The following is a 17,740-nucleotide window of genomic DNA, read 5'->3' as shown; positions in this document are numbered from 1 at the left end:
TGTGCTAATTCGACAGGGTTGGCCCCCTGACTGGAATTCTGAACTTGGCCTTGATCTGGCCATGTCGAGTCTCTTTGCCACCAGCAGCATCAGCTCCTTGGACCAGCTAAGCCCTGGACCAGCAGGTCTTCCAGACAGGTGTCCAGAGGCCCACTTGGGAACAAGGCAATTTCAAATACTCAGAGTCATATTTCAGGACATTTAAGACCATTTTAATTAAAAGGTGTTTTCAGATATGAACATATCATAGAAAATTTGCTTTTAGAGAACTGCTACATAGAAAGGGCTTCCCTGTTGGCTTAGATGGTAAAGAATTTGACCGCAGTGCGGGAGACCTGGGTTCATTCCCTGGGTCTGATCCTTGGGTTGGGAAGATTCTCTGGAGAAGGGAATGGCAACCGACTTCAGTATTCTTGCCTGGAGAACTCCATAGACAGAGGAGACTGGCAGGCTATAGTCCATGGGGTCACAAAGAGTTGGACATGACTGGTTACTTAGAAGGAAAGGGTTGGATCCTAGATTCATTTCATAAAAGATTCATCACGTGACTTTGAGGGGTGACCTTCATGAGGCCCACGTAAGCGGCAGCACACAGTGCCCAGTGGGGATCACACATTATCCAGACATAGAGAGACATACACGGCACAGGCACTCAGCTATGCATTAGCTCTGTATTCAACCCCTGCTTCTCTCCATGGGCCTCAAGTCTTTTATTTATGAAATGAGACAAGTAATATCTTAAATGGTCGAAGGATGGAAATTACATTAACTTAGTTACAGCACAAAGCCTAGTCCATAAATGGCCCTTGATATTGACTGAGCGAATGGACAAAGAAAAGAGCTGTGTTTCAGGAAGAATAGTATTGTATCAACCCTAACTACTGAAACATAAAGGAAATATACTGATTACATTTTCTTAAATGAGAAGGAATCATGCTTAAAAATGAACAGTTTGGAAACCAGAACATATTGTATTTAATATTAGAAAACATATTTTAGTCATATGCAACCTGGATTGTTGAATAAAATAAAAACTACAGCTATATTACTGTCATTACTGTTGTCTGAACTATTCATCTCTACCCCAAATTTTCTTATGGTTACTCCCTGCTTTCTTTGTTTCCAGGTTTTTCTTTCCAGGATAACTCCACACTAACTAATCTTCTTAAAGCACTGTTCTCACCACCACACAGCTTAGAAACACCCTTCCTTTTCCCTCCCTGCGTCTCTGCCATTCATTAAACAAAGCTCCTTGTTCAAAGCCTTTTAATCAGTGTCGTCACTTCACCTGTTGGTTCTTTGTTCGTAGCACCCCCAACCCCCCAATTCAAGGGTTTTAATCTGGGGGGCATAGAATTTTTCAGGCTGGATTGTAGAAAGTCAGAGCATGCCTAAACTTCCATGTAAAGCTGTGTGTCTGTGTGAACTTTTCCTGAGTGGTGATCCATTTCAACCAGCAACTAAGACCACCCCAGGTGCCACGCCCCTCTCAGCCGTCTCCTTCGGGCCCCCACTCCTCTTGGATCTCGGGTGTCCTCCCACTCAGCCTACCCTCTGGACTAACACCTGTCTCCCTATCCACCCGTCCCCATTCCTCCGAGACCCTGGCCAAGTGCAGGTGCCCCACCCCTAAACTGCAACGTGAACCCCAGATTTTGTGATGCAGGAGGATCCTCTGGATCCCCCCCGTGTTTCCATGCATCTCCAGCCCACAGAGGAACCTGGATGTGAGTCAGAGGGAGCGGACAGCCGTGTCCACCACAGACTTACAGCCATTTCTTCGGTAAGTACCTTGCACCGCCTTTCCTGAGTTCTCTGAAGCAGGACCCTTGAGTCAGTTTGAAAAATAAACCTAAATAATAGTAAAGAGAACCTTTTTCCAGGTGGCTTAGACGATAAGGAGGCCCAGTAATGTGGGAAGCCCAGGTTTGATCACTGGGTTGGGAAGATCCCCTGGAGGAGGGCATGGCAACCCACTCCAGTATTCTTGCCTGGAGAATCCCACGGACAGAGGAGCCTGGTGGGCTACAGTCTGTGGGGTCATGAAGAGTGGACACAACTGAGTGACTAACCCTTTCCCTTTCCTTTCTCCATCACCCCGAGTTCATGATTGGTTGTGGAGGAGCAGTTCTGATATGCACAGCTTCCTCCAGCTCACGGCCTGTGTGGTGGTCTCTTCCGTGGTCTCTATGGGGCATCTTCTGATTGATTATGATCCATTCTGGGTGACTCCACCCACCTGAGTGAGTACTGCATCTCTCTGTGAACCAGCTTTTGAACCCCCAGCTCTACCCTGGCTCTGAGTGTGGACTGCTGCTGCTGCTGCTAAGTCGCTTCAGTCGTGTCCGACTCTGTGCGACCCCATAGACGGCAGCCCACCAGGCTCCCCCGTCCCTGAGATTCTCCAGCCAAGAATTCTGGAGTGGGTTGCCATTTCCTTCTCCAATGCATGAAAGTGAAAAGTGAAAGTGAAGTCGCTCAGTCGTGTCTGACTCTTTGCGACCCCATGGACTGCAGCCTACCAGGCTCCTCTGTCTGTGGGATTTTCCAGGCAAGCGTACTGGAGTGGGGTGCCACTGCCTTCTCCGTGAGTGTGGACAGGCAGCTACAAACATGAGTTTCTGTCCTTTGACCCCTGTGTGGCAGGTCCTTAGTCCTAAGTTTATAACTGTATTAATATCTGGCCAGGCAGATGTGATGCAGTGAACATCGGGGCATCAATGTATTAGCTGCCAGATGAAGAACAATTAAAGGGCGGGGAGACGGGAAGAACACACTCAAAAAAGCCACCACTCTGGCTTGAATGTGGTCCCTTCAATCTGCAGAAACATTACCGTTATCACCAAAGGTCAGAGTCAGTTACTCGTAGAAAAATCAATAAAGTGGAGGGAGGGGGAGAGGCTGAAGGGATACGGTCATGACATGCCCTCTGCATTGAGGGGACCTGCTAGGAATCTATGTATTTCCAACTCTTGGGGATAGAACTGGTTGTCAGGAAAATGGACCATTCGTGTAGTTTCAGGGGTTCCTGCTGTGAACAGATTTTTAAAGACTCGTCTCAGTGCAAAGTAGAGAGGCAAAAAGAGCAAGGAGGGATTTAAACATGGCATCTGCCTGTTAGTCTTCATCACTCCATTTGTTGGATTTAGAATCAGGCTGTTCGTGATTCTGTTGGCCACCCACGAACATGTTCCATCTTGTCCCGGTCGATTACTGCAGATGAGCAGAAATCTTTATCACCGGCTACCCGAGGCCACCAGTTACACTGTGCCTGTGGTGCACTGGAGAAAAGACATTCTGACTTTTCAATCCGAACATCATGGTCTGAAGGTATCACTCGTAACAGGACGGGTACTACCTGGACTGAACGTTAGATTACAAATCAGCTCATTTCCTCCTCTTCTGCAGCAGCAACAGCGATGCAAGAACTGCCAGGTTTTAAAGTCCAGCCTGTGGCCCACCAGTCACCGGGCAGAGGGCCATGCTCTGTAGGGTGTGCGGGCCTTCTGCGCTAAAGGGCCCCGTGGGGGTCTCCTTCAAACTGAGGACAGCTGCCATTTCTCATCCGTCTGCAAATATATCTGTTCATTAATACTTGATAGGGTGAAGGCTGCCAACGATGGCTGCAGAGCAAATAAGTATCATTCAAACTACTTCTAATGGGGCCAGAAAGTGACTTCTGTTATGGCATTTTTTTCTTCCAGAGGTGACCTCCCCTTGGGGACAGAGGGGCAGAGAGGATGAACGAGGGAGGGGCCCCACATAGGACTTTGGGGTCTTCAATCTGTACTTCCATTGGCTATTTGTTCACATGAATCTACAGCCCTCAACTGTGGACATTTAAGTCAGATTTAATTTTCTGGTTATACTTTCTATGAGAACGTGGGCTGCTCGACAAGATCTCAGAAGTGTTTTGTATATTTTGCAACAATATGTTCATGTAAATTTGTAAAAACTGCAAATGTCCGATAATCATCCCATGTACAAATCAGAGCTGTTATGACCTGACTTGGGAACATTCTGGCAGCCTGGAGGACAGGTATGAAGCCCCAGTATCGGTCCACTCTGTGTGGAAGCTCCCAGGGCTGGACTCGGGTCCAGACATCCTCACTCTGTCCCAGATGTGAGACAAACCAAGTACGTGCTTTCTGGAGCCCTTAGCATTTCCTACCAAGGGCCGGGCTTCTGCCAGGCTCACAGTGGGCACTGTCTGTGCGGTTCTCCTTCCGACCATGGAGGGAGGCACTGCTGCTTTCATTCCGGAAGGACGCACACTGGACCAAGTGCAGCATCTGGACGTGATGACACAGCACTGGACTCTGAGAGTGGTGCCCCCCAGGATTTTGCTGTGGCCCTGGGGATCAGGAAGATAATTCCGGCCACACCCAGAGACTGTCTGCCCCAGAGCTCTGCTGCCTGACACCTCCAGTGGGGAAGAGCCAATTGCAGCTGTTTAAACTTGAAATCCAGTCCCTCTTTTCAGTAGATACACTCTGAGTATCAGTGGCCATGGATAACTAGAGGTCACCATACCGGACGACACAGAGAAGATTTCCACCAGAGCAAAGAGCTCTGCCAGACACTGCTGCTCTAGGCGCCGGGACTCTGGTGTCTGGCTACGACCACCTCTTCTCCCTCCTGACTCGCCACTGACCTTGGCCTCAATCCTTCAGCGCCTCCCCATTCCTCAGGGCCCAGTGGACACTCAAGCCTCCCTGTCTCCAATTTGAGACTTTACACACATGATTTCTTGGTATCCTTGACTTTTTCTCACGCACCCCCCTGCCAACTCCTAACTGGTGGCAGGTTGTATCCGTTTGGTTTCCCCATGCCTGTTTCTGGGATATGATGTGTTACCGAAACAATGATTAAGTGATACAACACAGAGAACTCACATTTCACTCGTCCCTATCGCTTCAACCCGAGTGGGTGTCTCTGTTTCCCAGCACTTCCTCTGTTCACCTGTACTGGCTCAGCAACCTCTTCTTGAAAGCCTCAGTCTCTCATGATCCTCACTCTCCACAGATGACCCGCCCCATCACTGGTGGGGAAGACGGTACCGAAACCACGCCATGTAAATGTGTGCAACTGAACCGCTTTGCTGTACAGCAGAAATTACCACAGCACTGGACGTCAACTGTTCTTGAATTAAATAAGTTAAAAAAATCACGCCATGAACTTCCCCGACACATTCCTCTGGCCTTCCATTTCCTTTAGCCACGGTGAGACACCAACTGTCTTCTACCCAGGAGCATGGACTTGCTGCTTTCAGATTGTTGCTCGTGATGTCTCTGCCAGTCACACCTTCCCTGCCCAGGCTTACCTCTGCCACAAGGCTGCTTCTGAACCATCCCACCTGAAAGCGACCTCTTTCTTGTCTGAATTTCTGAATTTCCTTAACACCTTATCTGTACCTCTCACAAAAGGTGTTTTAAAAATAATAATATTAATGTTTATTATAATATTTACATTAATGTTTATTATATATTTTCATTAACACCTTATCTGTACCTCTCACAAAAGGTGTTTTGAAAATAATAATATTAATGTTTATTATAATATTTACATCAATGTTTATTATATTATATTTATATATCAATATAAATTTAGTAGATATTAACTTTATAGATTTAATATATTGATTTTATATTGCTATATTAATATAAATATGTATTTATGTAATATCTATTATATTAGTCATATTTATAATCATATACCAATCATATATTTTATATTAATCATATAAATATTATAGTAATAATAACAGTATTGAATAGGTGTCATTTATCTTATTTAATTTTCACAAAGGACCCATGATGCTGGCATTTGTTTTCTTTTAGGCTTTTAAAAACTTTTTAATTGGAGGATAACTGCTTTACAACGGCATGTTGGTTTCACACAAGGTTTTAAGTATACAGCCTGTGCACACGTCTTCCCTACTAACTCACACCGATGTAATAAGGGTGCCTGCTGGATTCGGCTCACATCCCCAGCAGCGATCAGCTCAGGTCTTTATACACAGAATATCCAGTATCTATGTCTTCAACGAGTATCTATACATCTATTCTAGCAAATGTCAGATTAATTGCTAAGGCAGGCAGGGTTAATTCAATAATTAACTGATGGACACATTTCCTCTACTGATCTCGATATGAAGTTCTAACTGAATGATTACGTCGCCAGGACCTCTGATGGGAAACCAGGAGTGCACGTGCTGATGGCTGGAAATTCGATCAGCCCCCGGGGCTGCAGCAGCATGTGACAGAGTTCCTGGGGATGGTGAGCTGGGTATGAAATGACAGAGAATGGGCAAACAACCAAAAAAGACATCAAAGCTGGAATCAACTTACCTTGTGTAGCAATATAATGATTGGGTCGATGATAACCCTAAAAAATAAATGAGAAAGAATATTAGACAAACTTGAAAATCAATAAGCAGCACAGAAGTCACATACTAAGTCTGCCAAAATGAATGCACTTTCAAATATCAACAGCTGCATTACCGGGAAGTTACATCACCAGACTCGGGACCACTATCTCTTAATAAGCCGAGGCGCATCAGTGTGTAACAGTTCTGATGCCTGCACAGTGAGGAGTGGGTGAGTAACTTAATCACACACAGGCTAAGAGATGACGGATGAGCAATAAACACTAACAACGTATGGATTTTCTGAAATAACATGACCACGACTCTGATTAGAGTGCAAACCGGCTAGGAATATGCAATAGAATTTCATTTGTGTTTCGGATGCTATTGGCAATGTGACAAAGCCTTAACTCATATTCTGTTATATTGGTATAGACAGTCACATCAATAGTAATGTGCTGTGTGCTGTGCTCAGTCGTTCAGTCGTGTCCGACTCTTTGCAACCCCATGGACTACAGCTGGCCAGGCCTCTCTGTTCAAGGGATTCTCTAGGAAAGAATACTGGAGTGGGTATACCAAACATCATTTTTAAACATTACAGATACCAGGACATGATGCTGTACCAGGACCAGGAATTTAAAGAAGCAGAAATTCTGCAAGACCCCTTCCTTTTATCATGACCCTACAAGAAGGGGGAAAGATGAAAATTGGGACCAAAGCAAGAAGGGAACAGGGACATTGCAGGTTAGTCAACAAGTTAAGTCAACTTAGAGAAAATGACACACAGGTAACACACAATATCCTGGAACAGGAAATGGCTCCTCACTCCCGTACTCTTGCCTGGGAAATCCCATGGACAGAGGAGCCCGGTGGGCTACAGTCCATGGGGTCACAAAGAGTCGGACATGACTGAGCGACTGAGCGGGTGCACGAACGTATAATGTTGCCACAGATCTTAACACTTCCTCTTTCTCTCCCCTGAGAAGGCACAAAACACTGCCCAAAGCCAGACGGAAAAGAGAGCAAAGAGACTGGAGAGGAAATGCCAACTTCTCAGACCACTTAGGTCTTTTTGCTCTTGAAAGCAAGTCTAGAAGAGTGAACAACCAAAGCAGACACATTCTTCTCTACCCCGACCGGGAGTAGGTCTCTGACACAGAGTCACAACAGATACTAAGCAGGGTTATTTTGATGGGCACGCATTTTCTGTCAGCTGATAAGCTGCACGAGACAGGACCTGGTGGGACTCACCACTGTCTGTGGGGGTCTGCAAGGTGCTGGGAGAGGGGAGGGTCATTTGATGGGCCAGGTCACCATCAGCCAGCCTTACTTTGACTCCCGCCAACCCACAGTTCACTCTCCTCTCACTTCCAGATTCAGTGACTCCTTTGTGCTGACCCTCTGACCTCCTGGTTCACAGGATGAGCCCGACTCCTCACCGCCACGCACTCACCTGCCCATTACCTTCCTCACCCCACCACCTGGACGCCACCCCCTCCAGATCACTCCACATCTGCCAGGCGTGCTCCTCAGCCAGGCCTTTCCTGGGGCTGCTTCCAAGCCTGGAGGCTCACCCCCTGAGATACCCAGCTGGCCCGGACCCCCACCTTCTCAGTGGAGATACCCACTCTATTCCTCCTGATGTCCAAAATACCAGACTTCAATGATTGTTTCATTTATGGTCTCTTTCTCCCCATTAGATCATTAGGTCTCTTATGTCAGTGCTTAGTATTCTGTTTTGGCCTGAATTATTCACAATTAGAACACCAGCAACTCAAACAGTTACTGACATGTAATAGATGCTCAATAAAATCTCACCGATTAAGTGAAAAGTGGCCCTGAATACTGACTCTTTCTCTATTAAAAACAAAAACTAGTGAATCTAGTATGTTCATGATTTTTATGTCCTCTCCTCTCTGTGTCCCTACTCAGCCGTTCTTTTTTTTTTTCTCTTTCTCTTTATTTTTGGCTGCTCTGGGTCTTTGTTGCTACACACGGCTTTCTCTAGTTGTGGTGCGCGGGCTTCTCATTGTGGTGGCTTCTCTTGTTGCGGAGCACATGTTCTAGGGCTTGCAGGCTTCAGTAGCTGCGGCTCACTACCGGACCACCTGAAGCCTTACACAGCTGTTCTTTAAAGCTTAGTTCAAAAGACCCCCTGCTGCTGCTGTTAAGTCCCTTCAGTTGTGTCCGACTCTGTGTGACCTCATAGACGGCCTCCTACCAGGCTCCTCTGTCCCTGGGATTGATTCTCCAGGCAAGAACACTGGAGTGGGTTGCCATTTCCTTCTCCAATGCATGAAAGTGAAAAGTGAAAGTGAAGTCGCTCAGTCGTGTCTGACCCTTAGCATGGACTGCAGCCTACCAGGCTCCTCTGTCCATGGGATTTTCCAGGCAAGAGTACTGGAGTGGGGTGCCATTGCCTTCTCCACAAAAGGCCCCCAGGACAAGCCTAATCTGATCACAGCTACTGCTCAGATGGTGACTTAGAAGACGCTGAGGGCTTACGGCATCCTAGCCTGTGATGGGGCAGAATACAGCAGGACCAGACACTGTCCCTCTGCTCAAGGACCCCAAGGGCTGGAGGGCTGCACTGCAGTATGAACAGGGCTCCCCTGGACTCTTCCCCAGGGAAGGAGCATCACAGCAAAGATTGTTCTTACTTCAGATTCTAAGTTGTGAGGCCTCGGGGAGAAGGTAACAGGTCTCGGGCACCTCTGGGCATTCCTGTCCAGTTCTCCCTAAACATTTCCTGAACAAAGGAATAAGTCAGTGTGCCCTAGGAGGAAACTGTGAGTTAATAAGAAGTTCTGCCTTGGGTTAGCTATGTTTCTGGTCATTAGCAAAAGGAGGGTCTAGGGGTGTGTGAAGACTGAGATATGAATTATTCTGCAGATAATCCTCCGTCAGCCCCCACCCTCAACTCTATAACCCCCAATGCCAAACCTTCCCAATGAGCACTACCCAAATATCCTGTAGAATATTGTTGTTGTTCAGCTGCTAAGTCATGTCGGACTCTTTGCAACCCCATGGACTGACTGCAGCACACCAGTCTCCCCTGTTATCCACTATTTCCCACTAGCTCATGTCCATGAGTCAGCGATGCCATCCAACCATCTCATCCTCTGTAATTCCCCTCTCCTCCTGTCTTCAATTGTTCCCAGCATCAGGGTCTTTTCCAAAGAGTTATTTTTAGATAACTCTTAGTGATTGTGATGCTAATATTCTTAGTAATACTCCACAAAGACAAGAAAGGAACCCACATATCTGAATAAAACCTGTGCAAAGAGATGCTTGTGGATTAAGAACCAGCATGAAGTCCAAGCGCAGAGGACGATGCCTCAGGAGCTGAGATCTCTTCAGTCTAAACTCGGCCTTGGAGGTAACGGCAGTCTTCCCTTGATTTTCAGTCTACTTTTGATTTCATTCATTCTTTCAAGTGAAAACATGCTGTCTCCCAAAGAATTTATTCTAATGTAAGACATTCAGTTAACATGATGCAGAATGAACAAAGAAGCAGGCTTCAATAATTAAGCAGCCTACATATTTAATGACACATCTTGCGTGTGTCAGAAGTCCTGGTTAACAGCTGCAGACGACTTTGAAGGCAACTTAAAAGTGCCGTGATGACAGGAGATGGCAAATCATCGAATGAGGAATTAGAGAGTTTTGTCCTATTAATATGCAAACAGATTTCTTTAAATGTCAAATAATCCAAGTTATTGACAAAAATGGAAATGCAATTTTCTTAGTCTGTGTAAGCATGGAGTGGCCAAGAGGGCAGAGACTGTCATGGGGGTTGGTGGGGGAGGCTCATCAGCCCGAGGCTGACCTGTCTTCACGGTCAAGCTCTGCACGTATGGGACAGGGCTGCTGTGTTTGGTCGAACCTGTGTCTACCTGTCTTGGAGCAGATACACAGGATGCTACGTGCCAGAACTGTTGGGTTTACTGACAGGTCAGAATACGTGTTAGTCACTCAGTTGTGTCCGACTCTTTTTGACTGTGGCCCACCAGGCCCCTCTGTCCATGGGATTCTCCAGGCAAGAATACTGGAGTGGGTTGCCATTCCCATCTCCTGGGGATCTTCCCAACCCGGGATCAAACCTGGGTCTCCTGCATTGCAGGCGGACCCTTTACCATCTGAGCCACAGAATACGTACATCAATATAATTTCCATTGATGTAGTCTGAGTTGTTGTCCCCTTCTACGGTCTGCAGCCTCACCCGGGAATGATCATCTGCAGAAGGAAAAGGACAAGAAAATAGCAATTAACAAACGCCGTCTGTGGGGCTGTGCAGAGCTGCAGAACGTGAGCATGTTATAGAGAGGGCATCCACATTCTGCCGCTTTAGAGATAAACAAAGAATTAAACGTTACACCCTTACACTTCTGTTAATACGGGGAAGGGTTTATATTCCTCTGCATTTCACAGCAAATCTCATTAACACATTCTTTGATCGTTTACAGACGTGAAGCGCCGGCAGAGGTCTGAAACTTTTACTCAGTCCTGTGGATCACGGCAGGACGAGTTCTTGGACTGGAAGTTTAGCAACTCCATTAAATCACACGTGAGCCCTGAGATTCTGAAGGCTGTCTCTGACATCCACCTTGATGAACAACAATTATAAACCACCACCCAGCTTTCTAGGAGTTGTGGACACGGTTCTAACCTCAATCATCGGACCAGGGTTCTCTCCTCCTGCATCAAGGGCATGGCTGGTGGAGCCAGGCTGGCCCCCATCAGCCATGCCACCAAGTCTCGGCCACTCATCTGGACGAGGGACGACAGCGCCTGCCTCCAACTGGGCTGTTTTAATGATTAAACAAAAACATAAATTCTCAAGCATAGCAAGTCCCATCTAGGGGTCGTGCTGGTGGTATCAATTAGCCACATTAAACATTTTTTCTGCATGGAAAATGTTCTCTATAAATGCTACTCAGACACCTCAGTTATTTCCTTGAAAATCTATCTTTTAAAAAGGAAAGTGCTAGAAGCCCTAAAAGGGGATGGATTTTCGTGTTTTGCTCACTGCTCCACCCCCAATTCCTGTATTTGTGTCTGGAACATTGAATTTCTCCTATTCCCAAATATCTTTCATTTTTAAAATATTTATTTATTTATTTGGCTGCACTGGGTCTTAATTGTGGCACGTGGGATCTAGTTCCCTAATCAGGGGTTGAACCCAGGGCCCCTGCCTTGGGACTGTGGAGTCTTGGCCACTGGGCCACCAGGGAAGTTCCCCAGATGTCTTTTAAATGAGTCAAAAGTGAACTTTTTTTTTTTATGTCCTTTAAAAATTGCTTTTCTAAATTAATGTTCTTTGGGGTAGAGGAATCTTCCTTCCAGTGAAAGCTCTTACCACCCTGTATTTGGAAGATAAGACCAGCCTCTCTGAGAAGGAAGGACTGCAGGGTCAGAGAGGTGGGTTGGGGGAAGTGCTTTGAGACCCCACTTGCCATGACCCTGGGCAGGGGAGGTCCTGCCTCTACACTGTTGACATTTCTTCTGGGTTAGTGGGTGAGAAATGACACCCCCAGATTGAGGCGAGAGTCAGGGTGCCTGCAGGTGACAGGCATTTGACCCGAGATCACCGGATGAACAGCTGACGGGAACCTATTTATTGTCGTGACCTGTTAATGGGTGAAAGCCAACATTTCAGCTGGTCCCTCAAGTTTAACCCTCTGTGGAGGACCGCTGTGCTTGATTCCACAGGAGGAAGTCTGTGTCAAGTTTCTAGCTTTCCTTCATGGGTGGGACTTCTCACTCCAGTTCCTGAAAGATGGTCACACCATTTTCTGTCCGAGCCTTATAATCAGCCTGGGCTCAATACCTTTGGGCTTTCCTGGTGGCTCAGTGGTAAAGAACCCACCTGCCAACGCAGAGATGCTAGTTCTATCCCTGGGTCGGGAAGATCCCTTGGAGGAGGAAATGGCAACCCACTCCAGTATTCTTGCCTGGAGAATTCCATGGACAGAGGAGCCTGGTGGGCTACAGTCCATGGGGTCACAAAGAGTCAGACATGACTTAGTGACTAAACAACAAAAACAGTAACTACGCCTTTATCTGGAGAGTGGGGAAAAGATGTGTCAGACATGGGCGAAGCTTGGAGGGACCACGTCCCCCTGCTCTGCTTCGAGAACTTGGGCAGTGGGCATGTGTGTGGTCTCTGGGGCCGGAGTGCCAGGGGAACCCTTCCTTGTGGTTCCAGGCAAGTTGCTTCATCTCTCTGGGCTTTTCTTCCCTGACCTGCAAATGGGGTGTCACAGTGCCTCCCCATGGGGTTACTGTGAGCATGAAACTAAACCACAGGAAGAGAGGATCGGAGAGCCTGGTGTCAAGTGAGTGATGGAGAATGCCCGCTGTCGCTGTCACCACGTGCTGGGGTCAGATGCGCGGGCATCTCTTCTCACCACCTTTACAGTTGCTGCCCAAACTGACAAGAGTGACCCAGGAATGGACCCCCGGGCGAGCAGAAATTCTCCCGCGGCAGACATGCTCTAAGGACTAGTATCCTGGAATCCGTTTTGCTTAAAACCAGAGGCTCTGGTCCAGAATTGGCCTGGGTCATGGGGAGGGGAGTTCCTGGGGAACGGGGTACATGTGGATGGTCACGGCTCTCGTCTGTGTCGGAAGAGCCAGTGCCCACACACGATGTCAGAGGGGAGTGCCGAGCAGTTTTCCCGGTAAAGCCATTTGAGCTTCCGAAAAGAAAGATGCTACAATAGGACCAAACCCCGCTCTGCTGCAGCCCCTGGGCTTCAGTCAGCTCCTCTGATGGTCAGCTTTACTCCCTGACTTTCCCCGGGCCGTGCTTTAAAAGGCAGGCACCGCATCCGAGCCTTTCAAGCCTCTGACCTGGGGCTGTCTCAGAATCTGCTGTGCTCCCTATCAGAATCCCTCCTTTTCCAGGCTTTATTTCCCTGGGAGCCTCAGGGTGAGTACTGCCCATTCCCCACAATTTACCGCCACTGGGCATCTCAAGTAGTTCTGGAACGTTCTCATTAGGGAATTCGATCTCTGCAAAGACTGCACTCTCATTTCCCATAAACAGAGCCTTTGAAATAATTTTCTTACCATCTCCTACTAGTCACACAAAGTTTTGTGTTTTTTTAAACTTCACTGCTATTTCTCCAGTTTGTTTTTTTTTTTAAAGACGAACACATGTCAAAGATTTTTATTTACTTAATGACAGAATCAGGGAGATGTTATAACTGATTCAGGGAGAATTTACATAGCAGATGTAAAGACTATCTGATCTAGTCATCTAGACAGATACATAGAGACTGATCTATACAGGTGTAGAGCTACAGATAGGTAAGTAGAAGTGCTGTGCCATGTTGCTTCGGTGGTGTCTGACTCTGTGTGACCGCGTGGACTGTAGCCCAGCAGGCTGCTCTGTCCATGGGATTCTCCAGGCAAGAATACTGGAGTGGGCTGCCGTGCCCTCCTCCAGGGGATCTTCTTGACCCAGGGATCGAGCTCTCACCTCTTATACCCCCTGCACAGGCAGCTGAGTTCTTTACTACTAGTGTCACCCGCGAAGCCCAGGGAGAGCGGGGAGGTACAAATTAGGGATTTGGGGTTAACAGATACACAATAGGATATAAAAATTAAACAAGGACCTGCTGTATACCACAGGGAACTACATTCAGTATCTTGTAATGACCTATAATGGAGAGCATCTGAAAAATAGTATATATGTATGTATAACTGAATCAGTTTGCTGTGCACTTGAAACACTGAAAATCAACCATTTTTCAGTAAAAAAAAGGAAATTACTCTCTTCTACGAATAAAGGCAATAGCCTTGCAGGAGTCTGGCAATTCACCGCACAACCAGCCCTGTAGGCCTGTTTGGGGACCAGCAGAGCAGGGTAGAACTGAAAACTCCACATAGCCACTTTCTGGGGAAGATGAATTTAGCGAGTGTTAAAGCATAAGCAGGTAAAGGTTTGGAAACAGGCTGAATCCTTCCCAACAGCCCCTTCGTCTGACTCCCCTGGCATCTGCTCCACAGCTTTCCTTTCCCACCCCTGTTTGTGTGCAGTGTTGCACAGAGGTTAAGATCACAGACTCTGGAGTACAAATCTCTGCGTTTGCTCCTAATTCTGTCACTTTCTAGTTTATGCCCTTGGACAGAGTATTTACCCTCTGTGCCTCAGTTTCTTTCATTCTAAAATGGAAATAACATAGTGCCTACCTTGTAGTGCTTTTGTTCAGACTGAGTTAATGTAAGTCATGCATGGGTACACAGCTCTGTCACTCGCATCGTTACTGCTGTGACTTCAAGACCTGATATTTTCACCTGAACCAGTTCAAAATTGCCTTCAGATTCCTCCCTCTCCAGTGAATCCATGCCAAGAGCTCCTTTTCCTTTCTTTTTATACTTTTTATTTTGTATCGGGGTATAGTCAATCAACAAACAATGTTGTGATAGTTTAAAATGAACAGGGAAGAGACTCAGCCATACCTATACATATATCCATTCTCCCCCAAACTCCCCTCCCATCCAGGCTGCCACATAACACTGAGCAGAGTTCCCTGTGCTACATAGGACCTTGCTGGTTATCCATGTTAGATCAGATCAGATCAGAGCAGATCAGTCGCTCAGTCGTGTTCGACTCTTCGCGACTCCATGAATTGCAGCACGCCAGGCCTCCCTGTCCATCACCAACTCCCGGAGTTCACTCAGACTCACGTCCATCGAGTCAGTGATGCCATCCAGCCATCTCATCCTCTGTCGTCCCCTTCTCCTCCTGCCCCCAATCCCTCCCAGCATCAGAGTCTTTTCCAATGAGTCAACTCTTCGCATGAGGTGGCCAAAGTACTGGAGTTTCAGCTTCAGCATCATTCCTTCCAAAGAAATCCCAGGGCTAATCTCCTTCAGAATGGACTGGTTGGATCTCCTTGCAGTCCAAGGGCCTCTCAAGAGTCTTCTCCAACGCCACAGTTCAAAAGCATCAATTCTTCGGTGCTCAGCTTTCTTCACAGTCCAACTCTCACATCCATACATGACCACAGGAAAAACCATAGCCTTGACTAGACGGACCTTTGTTGGCAAAGTAATGTCTTTGCCTTTGAATATGCTATCTAGGTTGGTCATAACTTTCCTTCCAAGGAGTAAGCATCTTTTAATTTCATGGCATAGAGCAGTGTATACATGTCCATCCCAAACTCCCTATCTCCCCGCCCCCTCCCCCGCATCCTTCCTCCTGGCAACCATAAGCTCACTCTCTAAGTCTGTGAGTCTGTTTCTGTTTGCAAGTTCATTTGTATCACTTCTTTTTAGATTCCACATATAAAGGATGTCATTCGATATTCTTCACTGTTGGATTTACTTCACTCAGTGTGACACTCTCTAGGTCCATCCATGTTGCTGCGAATGGCATTATTTCATTTTTATGGCTAGTATTCCACTGTATACATGTACCACATCTTCTTTATCCATTCCTCTGTAGATGGACATTCAGGTTGCTTCCATGTCTTGGCTATTGTAAACAGTGCCGCAATGAACATTGGGGTGCATGTATTCTTTCAGATCATGTTTTTCTCTGGATATATACCCAGGAGTAGGATTGCAGGGTCATATGATAGCCCCAAATTCCTTTTCTAAGACACAATTTATTCTAGCCCCACCCAGTTTAAACCATTCACTATCAGCAAAGAATTGATCCTCAGTGATCTTATGAAACAACGGAATCTGAAACGATCACTGTAAAAGATTATTCTAAATTTCTTTACTCGGAACAATCTCTGTGACATAATATTAAGTGAAGGAGAGTGAGTTGCAAGCAGCATGTCTCCTGAGAGTCTGTTTCTATGAAATAATCGAATGCACTTGGATGTGTGTAGGAGCATCGTGAGCAACCAGAGGGATGGGACATCTGCTGGGTGGCAAAATTGGGAGGCACGTTTCTTCTTCCATTTATGAGTTTACGCACCTCTTCAACTGTCTACATAGTTTGCACTGTCTTAGGAATCAGAAAGAAAACAATAAAAATCTGTTTTTATTGCTCAAAATAAAGCCAGCAACGTCAAGCCATAGAAAAAAGAGATTTGAAGGAAAGAGAAATAAAATGTTAGCAGAATTTGAATTTGCTGGGTGAGGTGCTGGCCAATTTCCCCCTCTTTACTGCACACATTTTCTTGACTGTGTACGAATTGTTTTTCAATTGGAAAAAGAAACCTATTTAGCCATGGATGAATGGAATAGGATCAAACTCCAACTAATGTTTATATAATAGCCACAACTCAATGTTACCCCATCCAGAAGGGTAATAAGCTACCAGTCATCAAAGGTCTGTGCCATTCCTCTAAGTTCTTCCCTGTTTACTACATGAAATAGGGCAAAAAGATATTTTTGGTTAAGAGACAGGTACATTAAGACTTGGTCATAACAAACCATTGCTTACTGCTGAAAAATTATAATCTGCTTGTACCTTCCTGTGTGTATGTCCGCATGTGTGTATTTATGTATGTGTGTATATATTATGGCATGAGTATATATACACGTATGTGTGCATACAGTATGAATGTGTATGTATGTATTTATGTGTGTGTATATACATATGTATTTATGTGTGTTTATATATGTATGTATGGGTGTGTATGTGCTCAGTCACATCCAAATCCTTGAAACTCCATGGACTATAGCTTGCCAGCTTCGTCTGTCCATAGATTCTCCAGGCAAGAATACTAGAATGGGTTGCCATTTCCTCATTCAGGAGCTCTTCCCACCCCAGGGATCGAACCTGCGTCTCCTGCATTGGCAGGCGGATTCTTTACCACTGAGCCACCTGGGAAGCCCATGTATGTATGCACTTGTGTGTACATAAGTCAGTCTTATTTGTGTATCTGTGTGTACACATGTACACACACACATAGACACACCATATATATGTGTATATATGGTGTGTTTATGTGTATATATGTCTCTGTGTGTGTGTGTGTGTGTGTATGACTGCCTTTGCACATCAGAGGCGGGGTCATTAGAGATTTAAAGCAGGTCCCTCAATCCCTAAACCACGTTATTTATGCCCTTTTTATCAAGTAATATTATGTTTAAAACACCTCCATGTAGCTTCAAATGTTTTAACATTTTCATATTGAATACGATGGATCTGGGTCACAGCCTTGCAGCTGGAACCTGTAAATGATTAGCTGTTACTGCAGCGGCAGAGATGGTGTCTGTCACTACGATCTTTCATCTCTAACCAGTTCTCCCCTTCTGCTAAATATTGATGACATGTTTAAGGCAAACTGGAATCACGATGATCTAAGTAACATTTGCCCTCTGACAGGAGACTCAAAATTAATTTTAATTATTATTGATTGCTGCAAATAACAGCCTTGCTCTCCCAGTGGTTACATCCTG

At 46.0% G+C, this 17,740-nt stretch overlaps 1 protein-coding gene across 4 annotated transcripts in view; it reads right to left on the bottom strand.

The window, feature by feature from the left end:
• Positions 1-17,740, bottom strand: part of PTPRM (protein tyrosine phosphatase receptor type M) — a 660,428-nt gene that overhangs the window by 61,487 nt on the left and 581,201 nt on the right. For all 4 annotated transcript variants that reach the window (XM_070361479.1, XM_070361481.1, XM_070361480.1 and 1 more), the window contains 2 exons: positions 10,527-10,603; positions 6,351-6,387 (listed from right to left, as the gene is read on the bottom strand). In XM_070361479.1, the coding sequence (XP_070217580.1) occupies positions 6,351-6,387; positions 10,527-10,603 (114 nt within the window). The remainder of the gene's footprint in view (positions 1-6,350; positions 6,388-10,526; positions 10,604-17,740) is intronic.

This window comes from Bos mutus, chromosome 24 (genome assembly GCF_027580195.1).
Source record: "Bos mutus isolate GX-2022 chromosome 24, NWIPB_WYAK_1.1, whole genome shotgun sequence".
NCBI classification, from domain to species: Eukaryota; Metazoa; Chordata; class Mammalia; order Artiodactyla; family Bovidae; genus Bos; species Bos mutus.
Note: the sequence above shows the minus strand (reverse complement) of the source record. Positions and strands in the feature narration are given on the sequence as shown.